Source organism: Pimephales promelas, chromosome 7 (assembly GCF_988280905.1).
Source record: "Pimephales promelas chromosome 7, fPimPro1.hap1.1, whole genome shotgun sequence".
Lineage (NCBI taxonomy): Eukaryota > Metazoa > Chordata > Actinopteri > Cypriniformes > Leuciscidae > Pimephales > Pimephales promelas.
Window position 1 is genome coordinate 12789689 of NC_142775.1, and position 11004 is coordinate 12800692.

At 36.2% G+C, this 11004-nt stretch overlaps 1 protein-coding gene across 1 annotated transcript in view; it reads left to right on the top strand.

Moving 5' to 3' along the window:
- bard1 (BRCA1 associated RING domain 1) overlaps nt 1–8767 on the top strand; it is a 41888-nt gene extending 33121 nt beyond the window's left edge. Inside the window, exons 9-10 of the mRNA XM_089133080.1 lie at nt 4346–4443; nt 8365–8767. Coding sequence (XP_088989206.1) covers nt 4346–4443; nt 8365–8700 — 434 coding nt within the window. The 3' untranslated portion in view covers nt 8701–8767. The remainder of the gene's footprint in view (nt 1–4345; nt 4444–8364) is intronic.
- Nucleotides 8768–11004: the final 2237 nt, after the last annotated feature.

Consider the following 11004-nt stretch of genomic DNA (forward strand, 5'->3'; position numbering starts at 1 on the left):
ATAACAGTACTTAATCAGTAATCATTATTAAATTATAAATCAGTATTAATTTAAATATGAATACTGTTATTTAATCAATGTTTTCATGTAGTAGTTTATTATAATTATTATTATTGATAAAAAAATATGACAATTTTTTCAACTTGCATGTACTAAAATTGCACTGAGACACTATTCTTTAAAACAAGTCCACTTCTCAGTCCAGGTACAAGTGTAAGAGAGCTTTAAAAAAAAAAATAGACATCTAACTTTGAGCAGGTATCAACAATATTAAAGAGTAACTATTTTTCTTGGCAGAGCATGAGTGATGACTTAAAGGGGCTATAAGAATTTTTATGTATTATTAGCTTTTTTATTGCCAATGTGTGAACATCTTGTAACTAAACTTAAAAAAAACACGACTTTCTAGGTTGTCTATGAAAGCCTGTAGACTTATTTTTATATAAAGGACTAAAAAGCATAAGGAAAATCAAAGGATGTGACATATACGTGCGTTCACAACAACCTTCCATTCTATGACTTATGAAACGAATGCTTAAAAAAGAACTTCACCTTTTTATATCAGGCATTCAATCACATTCACTGCAATTAATTTAATGGCCACCGGTGTCGCTATTACGAAGGGTTTAATAACAAGGGTTTTTGAATTCTACATGTAGCCCCTTGAAATTGGCGATTTTTTACCCTTCAATCTTTGTAGCAGTACCATAAAATGTTGCATTTTTATTAAATCGCCATTTCAAATGAAATCGCACTGTGATTTTTGTGCAACCATAAAATAATGTCTCAAATGGAAGAATGAGTGAGTGTACATCATTCACTTTATATCATCTGAAATTTAGTAAAATATATCCAAAGGAATTTTTTTTAAATATTTGATATAGTTTGGATTTTATGAGATGTCTCCCCTAGGATAGATTGCCCTACATGGTATAAAAAAAGCCAGTCATCAATATTTCTATGATTTATTTGTTGCAAAAAAAAAAAATTATACGGTAAGTATATTGCATGTATTATATTTCTTAAGGCATACACATTTCTTGTATTTTTACTGAGCTGAATTGTTTTGTCGGGAAACTCTAGCCATTGAGGTCCACTGTCTTGCAGGGTTGATCACCCCTGTTCTAAAATAAAAATAACTGTGTGAAACACTGCTGTAAAAATGCAAAGATGGAGTTAACTGAGCTTTATAATGTCAGTGTTATATGGGAATATTAACATTTGCACAATTTTTTTAACTCGGAATACATAGATTAAGAAGGGGGACTGTGTACATGGAGCCTATAATGATCTTCCCTATAGGGCCCCGTTCCTGGAACAAGATTTCTATTGATGATCAGAAAAAATGAGCACATAAAATTTGAACAAAGTTATGTGACCCACATACTACAAACAGACTCAACTATGATAATGGTAACAGAACTGGATGAGAAATACTTTCTCATGCATTCTACAAGAGATTAAAGAGGATGTTATCATGCGATGCATGTTGCCGGTTTAGGGGTTAAGCAGTGGAGTTATCTGAGCCTGTTTAAATGCTGTGGGAAAGGTACCAGTGTGAAGTGTAGGTACAACAGAAGAAGAAATTTCTTGAAGGAGATGAGTGGAGATAGGATCAAGCAGACAGGAATTAGGGTGATTAGAAAGCACGAGTATGGAGACTTTTCCCCCCGAGAGCAGAGAGAAGGATGGGGAGAGTGTGTGTGTTTGATGTTAATATGTGTTTGTAAGTTTGTGGTGTGAAGATTTGGCCACTAATAGTTTTTGTCTTTGATGAATAGAACGTACAAAAGAACAGCATTTATTTGAAATAGAAACATTATCTTTTTGTAACATTACGTCTTTACTGTTGCTTATAAATGTATTTCAAAGATCGTACTGAACTTTTAAGTGTTTGTGTGCATAATATGTATTCATTTTAATTGAATTTGTTTAAAATCCAATTTAAAATCCATTTATTATATATATATGTATATATATACTGTATGTGTGTGTGTGTGTGTGTGTGTGTGTGTGTGTGTATATATATATATAAATTAGGGCTGTGCAAAAGTTAATTGCGATTAATCGCATCCAAAATAAAAGTCTGTTTTACATAATATATTTGTGTGTGCTGTATATAATTATTTTGTATATATAAATACCTATGCATGCATGCATATATTTAAGAATTATTTGCTCTTAAATTCTGTATATATTAGGGCTGTGCAAAAATTAATTGCGATTAATCGCATCCAAAATAAAAGTCTGTGTTTACATAATATATTTGTGTGTGCTGTATATAATTATGTTGTATATATAAATACACACACGTGCATGTATATATTTAAGAAAATGTGTATTTCATATATAAAATATTTATATAATATAGATTATGTATTTATAAATATATACAGAATTTAAGAGCAAATAATTCTTAAATATATACATGCATGCATAGGTATTTATATATACAAAATAATTATATACAGCACACACAAATATATTATGTACACACAGACTTTTATTTTGGATGCGATTAATCGCAATTAACTTTTGCACAGCCCTAGTATATATATATAAATACATAATCTATATTATATAAATATTTTATATAGGAATAACACATTTTCTTAAACATATACATGCATGTGTGTGTATTTATATATACAAAATAATTATATACAGCACACACAAATATATATGTAAACACAGACTTTTATTTTGGATGCGATTAATCGCAATTAACTTTTGCACAGCCCTAATATAAATCTTAATTTACATAGACACACACACACACACACACACACACACACACACACACACACACACACATATATATATATATATATATATATATATATAAGGGCGGTCAAACGATGAATCACGATTAATCACATCCAAAATAAAAGTTTGTGTTTACATAATATGTGTGGGTGCACTGTGTATAATTATTTTGTGTTTATATATATATATATATATATATATATATATATATATATATATATATAAATACACACACATGCATGTATATTTAAGAAAACAATATTATTTATATATAAAATATTTATATTTATATAATTATAATATAAAGTATATATAAATCTACAGTGTACATGAAAATATTTCTTATATAAAATATTCTATATAAAATAATTATACACAGTGCACTCACATATATTATGTAAACACAAACTTTTATTTTGGATGTGATTAATCGCGATTAATCGTTTGACAGGCCTAATATATATACACAAACAAACAAACACAAAAGTATATCTATAAACATTATTAAAATAAAGACAAATGGCAAACTCTTATAACCCTGTTTCAATATAAAGAAATATAAGACAGCCTTTCAGTTAGAGAAGCCAATGATTGATCGAGCTAGCATCTTTGCCCTTCTCTTAAATGGCTTCATAAATATTTTTAGATGCTCTACAAGGTGCTCATTTATTCCCCTTGTCCTTTTTCTGTCATTCTCATTGGAACAACAGCCAATCGCTGCCTGTTACTCTAGAGCTCTTCAGTCAAGAAAGAGCCATTTCAGCCAGACATACAACTAGGGCAAACTGAGCTGAACGCTATCAAATAGTTGTAAACAAGTTCAGTAGGAGAAAAATGCTTGTGATGGAAGATTTGTTTTTTATGTGTGTGAAGCAGGAGCTGTATTTTTTATTTTTATTTTTTGGACAGCCTTGTGCAGCAGAGAGATCACTTGTAGTATATTGTTTGTGCTGAAGACGTTTTGTGAAGAATTTTACCTGACAGAAATGAAGAGAGAAAATGAGAGATCATCCACTCTAGGGTGTGCGTCTCCTGCCCTGAAAATCTTGTCCTGCTCTGTTAATTTTCCCAAGTGAAAGTTATAAAATACAGCATAAGACTTGCAGAACTTAAGCGCATGTTGCATCACTGCTGTTGTACATATTTGCCTTGAAACTTTTACACTTCGATGTTCACCCAAAAAATGTAAAATCTGTCTTTTATTTTCTCACCCTTGTGCTTTTTTTTCTTCCCCCGTCAAACAAAAAAGGGGGCTGCTTTTTTTCCATTTGACTGTCATTCTTCAAAACAGACCAAAAACACAGTAAAATAACAATGATAAATGTTTTAGCCACAGTAAAAAAACTATAAAAAATGTATTAGCCACTACTTATGTAGCCATACAATATCTTTGTGTGAGAATTTTTATTTCAAAATAACAAATACAAATAGCATACATGTTTAAAATGAGGGTGAGCAAATAATGACGGAATTTCTGGTCAACTGTCCCTTTAAAATGCGGATTTATAGCTGCTAAGTTATGTAAAGTTTAGGTTATGTATGTAATGTTTCGTTCTCTCACTCTCAATCTCTTTTCCAGGGGTGTGTTGTAGCCTTCAGGCAGGCAGCTGGGTCGGGGAGAGCGAGTACGAGGCAGGTGACGGGCCCCTTCGTGCCCGTGCGAACAGAGGCAGCCTGGTGAGTGACAGGCCAACATGCGAAGGGTCTAACAGTTATCGACACATTTTCCTCTCCAGAGAGGAGGAATAATGGCTGAGTGAAACCCTCTCCTGGTCCTGCTCTTTAATGGTCTCTCATTGTCAATCTGCCATGTTGATCTGTTCTCCTCAGGCTGGCTTGGCTTTTATTACTGACTGTGCTATGGATTGTGGCTTGTTTAGAAAGCTATGCACTTCCTCGAGGTCAGGGAATTCAAAGGGAGGCTATATACTTGTGTGACTTTTTCTGAGGTCTGTGCATTGTGAGACAATATAGGGCACTGGTGATCTCCCTAGGCCACGGTGTACTGCTTAAATGCAATGCAGCAAAGAAGCCAAGCTTTCTGTTCTGCTCCGATTGCTAAGAAGACTCGTGACGTAGTTTAATAGCAGCATCTTTGCAGTTATTTAATATAAAAAAACGCAGGGTTTTGGATGCGTTGTAGGACGAGGTGATGTTTTCACAATACATTCTTGATTATTTTGATGGTTATGTAAAATTAAGCATATTTTCAAAATTAAGCATATCAGTTTCTCATTAATGCAATTATCTAATCAACCAATCACATGGCAGTTGCAATGCATTTAAGGGTGTGGTCCTGGTCAAGACAAGCTCCTGAACTCCAAACTGAATGTCAGAATGGGAAAGAAAGGTGATTTAAGCAATTTTGAGCGTGGCATGGTTGTTGGTGCCAGACGGGCCAGTCTGAATAGTTCACAATCTGCTCAGTTACTGGGATTTTCACGCACAACCATTTCTAGGGTTTACAAAGAATGGTGTGAAAAGGGAAAAACATCCAGTATGTGGCAGTCCTGTGGGCGAAAATGCCTTGTTGATGCTAGAGGTCAGAGGAGAATGGGCCGACTGATTCAAGCTGAAAGAAGAGCAACTTTGACTGAAATAACCACTCGTTACAACCGAGGTTTGCATTTGTGAAGCCACAACACACACAACCTTGAGGCGGATGGGCTACAACAGCAGAAGACCCCACCGGGTACCACTCATCTCCACTACAAATAGGAAAAAGAGGCTATTGGACAGTTGACGACTGGAAAAATTTTGCTTGGTCTGATGAGTCTCGATTTCTGTTGAGACATTCAGATGGTAGAGTCAGAATTTGCCGTAAACAGAATGAGAACATGATCCATCATGCCTTGTTACCACTGTGCAGGCTGGTGGTGGTGGTGTAATGGTTTTCTTGGCACACTTTAGGCCCCTTAGTGCCAATTGGGCATCATTTAAATGCCACGGCCTACCTGAGCATTGTTTCTGACCATGTCCATCCCTTTATGGCCACCATGTACCCATCCTCTAAGCAGGATAATGCACCATGTCACAAAGCTTGAATCATTTTAAATTAGTTTCTTGAACAAGAAGTTCACTGTACTAAAATGACCCCCACAGTCACCAGATCTCAACCCAATAGAGCTGGGGAGCTGAGCTGGATGTGCATCCCACAAATCTCCATCAACTGCAAGATGCTATCCTTTCAATATAGGTCAACTAGGGGTGTAACGATTCACTCGTTTTCTCGATGCATCGATTATAAATCCTGGCGATGCATATGCATCGATCCTGAAACATGTATTTTGAATCGTGAATCGTTTATTTACGTGAATAATCGATTTAAAAGGCTAAGAATCGAATTAATCACGATTTTATAGCGATTCAGTGGTTTAAAATATATAAACACAACCTTAAAGTGTTCCTGGTACAAGCTGCCTCACGCATTGGCCGTCATACGACATCCGCATTTGATTGGTTTCAGGCGCTCACACACCCCTGATTTCGCACGCTGAAGCCCGGTCGGTCAAATGCCTGAAAGATGAGTTTATCTTTCTACCTGTTGAGCTACTCGTGTCGTGATCAGCTTGTATTACCGCAAATTAGTTAAAATCTCCCGGAATCTAGAGCGAGCGTGCATACGAGACAGAGGTTGTGCTCCAAACCGCGTATCGCACGTGCACACACGGCTGCACGCACTCGGCAGAGAGGGAAAGCGAGCGAGAGACCACCTAGCGTGTACGGAGAGTCCATGTAATAAATGAATGAAAGCGTTTTATTTCATAGTGCCCACGCAATGGCATGGCAGCTTTATCAATGGCTTGAGCGGTTTGCCTCAAAACTATTGCTTTCTCGACAGAGAGCTCAGCTGGAGAGCTCAAACATGGACTGCTCAAAAATCTGTAGTTAACGTTATGAAAGCATGAGAAGCTATATGGGACCGAGCGTGAGCAAAATCCAGTGAAAAGATGATAACGAGTGCATTGAGAGGACGCAAAATGAAACTAATGAAAATGTCTCCATTAATTTGTGCATGTAGTCATTTAATGCAATACTTTAAAAGCCTTTTTCAAAATATTTGCTACTTGCAAATGCTAATTTGTAGGCCATTGATTTTTTTTATAATAATATATTCATTAAAATTAAAAACAAACATGAACTAACATTAACAATGGACAAAATCCCCACTATCTGATCCCCGAAGGCCGCTGTGTAGGCTAATTCAAACCCAGACAAAGATGGGTGAAGCATTGAAATAATACTATAATGCATATAAAAATTTAAGAATCGAATCGAATTAATCGAATCGCATCGAATTTGGATGTGAATCGCATCGAATCGAATCGTTCTGAATTTGCACAAATCGTTAATGAATCGAATCGAAAACCTATGAATCGTGAATCGAATCGATTCGCTGTCTACCCAAAGATTCACAGCCCTAAGGTCAACGTTTCTAAAGAATGCTTTTAGCACTTTGTTGTGTCAATGCCACGTAGAATTAAGGCAGTTCTGAAGGTGAAAGGGGGTCAAACACAGTATTAGTGTGGTGTTCCTAATAATCCTTTAGGTGAGTGTAAGTTTGGGGTTTTATGAATGTTTTTTTAAAGAAATCTATTTAAAAAAATACAGTTAAAACTGTAATATTGTGAAATTTTTCAAGTAAATGGTAAAGCTGAATTTCAGTGTCACATGGTTTCCACAAACCTGACAAATTAGCAATTTAGAATGATTTCTGAAGGACCACGTGACACTGAAATTGTCACATGGTAAGTGTAAAGGTACTTGGTACTTGTGAAAAGCAAATGGAAAGAAGAATGTGTTCCATTTGATGAATTGTGCAGTTTTTTTGTGTGAAATTGCAAGCGTGTCCCAGTTATCGTGCAACTGTAATGACCTGATACAAGCGTGTTGACCTCTCAGCAAGTGTGTGCCAGTGACCCACATCTTACAGGCATCTTATAGCTCCCCTGAGCTGGCATTGTCCCAGAACCGTCCAGACCACACCAGAGCAGAAGCCTGTCACTTAACCCCACATGACCTGCCAGATACTTTCATTAATGGCTCTGAAAGTGGCTCAGACTTTCACTGAACCATAATGTAGCACTTTCTTTTACACCTGCTTTTATCCATTTATGGCAGGTAGTTAGTTACACCTTTACTTGTGAAGTGCTCTATATTAAGGGTTCCTGTGGTCATGGAATAATCAGGGATATTTTTATAAAATTTCCTGAAATTTGAATCAGCTAGAAATTTCTCTATAAAAGTTTTAAAAAACTGGAACAGTCTTGGATGTATTGGTGGAAAACGATGACCTGTGTTTATGCATCACCTTTAAAAATGCAAATATTTCTGTCTGAATTGTGACTAGGCACTTCACACACTTCAGAGACATTGAGCTTTGTTGCTCGTGGGTTCAAATCTGGCGCGTTTTGTGACCCAGTCAGCTTTCTCCCTCTTTTTTTCCCAATAATTTCCTGTCACTTCCACTATCAAAATGGCAAAGGCTCAACAAAATGCCAATAATTACAATGCAGGCCATTTTAGGATGATGATTACTCGGCTATTTCATTGATGCTTTGTGTACTAAATTGTTCTCCCTTTCTCATACATCTTTAGCTGCCTCCACTCTTTGATGGCTGCTTCTTCTACATGCTGGGCTCCTTCTTCAAACCGCCTAAACACGAGCTCCTTCAGTTAGCGAAAGCAGGAGGAGGTCAGCTTCTGAATCGCCAGCCCAAGCCTGACAGTGATGTCACGCAAACCCTGAGCGCAGCGGCCTACCACGCTGAGCCTGGTTCAGACCAGATTCTCTGCACCCAGTATATCTTATATGATCCTCAGAACTCTTACAAACCCCAGAAGGTCCGGGTAGGTAAGGTGTGGTGGGCTCCATCCACGTGGCTTCTGGAGTGCATAGCTGCCTTCCAGCTCCTGCCTGTGCCGGAGCCCTAGACCAACATATCCTTGCTGTACAACTGTGTTTCAACTTCATGACATCAAATAAAACCTATTATCTGCACAAAAGAAATTCATTTTTTTATCGGTATCTGAAGATGGAGACATCATAATTGCTCTGTTTTCATCAAGCTTTTGTATGCGAGGCAAAATAAAGGGCCCGACTATCCCCGGAAGATTCAGGTCACGTGGCAAATCTCTTGAGAAAGTATTTGCACGCTCTTTAGAGCCTATTGTGCTTGTTCTTTTTTCCTCTGTCAAATTATGCCATCCGAAAGCTAGAAAAAATTTCAAATGTTTGCCATTGTTAGGATGCGACCTACATGTATTTGGAGCAGACTCGCCAACCATTCAGAGATCTAATGGGATTTTGTTTTCATAGTCCCCCAGACAAAACTTAGATCTTCATCAGACTTTAAAATGCAATGCTAATTGCTTAGATGGCTTTTGTTTTTAAAAAAAGATATTCATATAGACCAGCTAGGACAGATAATGGGATTGTGGCTTTCTGTGACTCTACAGATGATGAGGTGGCTTTAGAGACGAATGAAGAGAAAAAGAGCAATTAGTTCTCAAACCTTTGGGGCTTTCGAGCAAGCAAGTTTTTGTTTTCTTTGCTTCTTGTTTCTGCAAGGGTTAAAAATGAAAGATTTCTGGTCCTCTTTGGCCATCTCCCAAGACGCGGCTTTCAATGGGATTAGTCAGGGATGCTCCTAATTGCTATTGATTGCTGTGAGCTGCATTAAATTGCTTCGCCCTCGTCCTGCAGGGACGTGGAGGGAGGCAATTAGTGGTGTGGACAGGGTTTGGTGGGGTGATTAATTGGAGGGTATTGAGGGTCCTGTGGGTAGAGGGAAACATGCACCCTTAACTCTTAACACCTGACTTTGCAAACTTTATCATCTCACTACTGAGAGTCGAGAGCTTTTAAGTCCGCTTTTACGGAGCAATGTGTGCAGACAGGTACGATCCTGAGGGCAAAGTTACTTATGCTTGATCTTATGTTGCTTTTGTTTTACAATTTATCTGAGGATGTCTTTAATATGTACTCTGGGTTTTATATTCACCCAATATAATCTTTTTTGACAGAATTTATATTAAAGGGAACGGTTGGAGATCTAATTTTATAATTATCGCCTAGACTTATAGTACCCAACAGATGCTGAAAAATAACAGGCTGTTATAAATCACAGAACTACTGAAGATTGATCTTCTTTGTATGTTTGGGTAGTTTTGCTGCAAAACAAGGTTTCTTCACCATATGCTTTGAAAAATTATTAACTGGATTTCATTTAGAGAAATGTCTCAAGTCTAGTCTTCGGAATTGCCTAGTTTTTCTTTTTGAGGTTCGTTCTCAGCTGATTCAAACGTGTTATTTATCTTGTTACCAAGGTTTTTTTTTTTTTTTTAATTAGCTCAAGCATATTCTGACCAGGGTTATTATACAAATAAAACTAAAACCATAATAATAATAATAAAAATTAGTGACTGAAATGGAAAATAATAATATAAAAAAACTTTCATTTTAATTTTCTTATAGTTTTACTTGATTTAACACTATTAAAAATGACAAAAACAACATTACCATATTTTTTACCAACTTTTCAAATAAAAAAAGATAAATATATCATTAATAAATTCTTATTCAAACTATTAATGAAAAAAAACTATAATGGTATCTTAATTATACTGAAATAAAACTGCCTCTGACAAATTATTTAGATATTGTATTATCACAATACTGTAGTTCTGCACTATATCTAAAATATCAGCATTTTTTAAATGCTGTATATTCATAAATATATTATATTATTAACATGCCATGTATACTATAGTTGTGTATGCATATATTTTCGATGTATATATTATATTGTCTGCGTAAGGCGCAGACATGAGACATTATTGAGACATGAGGTAGTTTAACACAGTCTCATGACGGTTTTGTTTGCTCCCTCCTGTATGCGTTCATGTGTTTCGAAGGCGGCGTGGTTTCAATTTATTTACACAATAGTATCATGGAATTTTAAAGCTAGGGTAGTTAATTTTCAGGAAGGCTAGCAATAGAGCATCACAGTCGGAAGTAAGAATAGAGAGCCTAAGTCCCGCCCCTCCGCTTCCGGCTCATGGGACCTTATTTCGGAAAAAATATGAATGGTAGTCAATGGCGAGAGACAACTTATCCTTTTATTCCGTCTGAACTGTGCCCTCAATTACACTTATGATGTTTATCAATTTAAAAGATTATTCTGAAAGTCAAAAACGTCGCAGTTTGTCATAAAACAGAAGAGCAACATTTAGTTT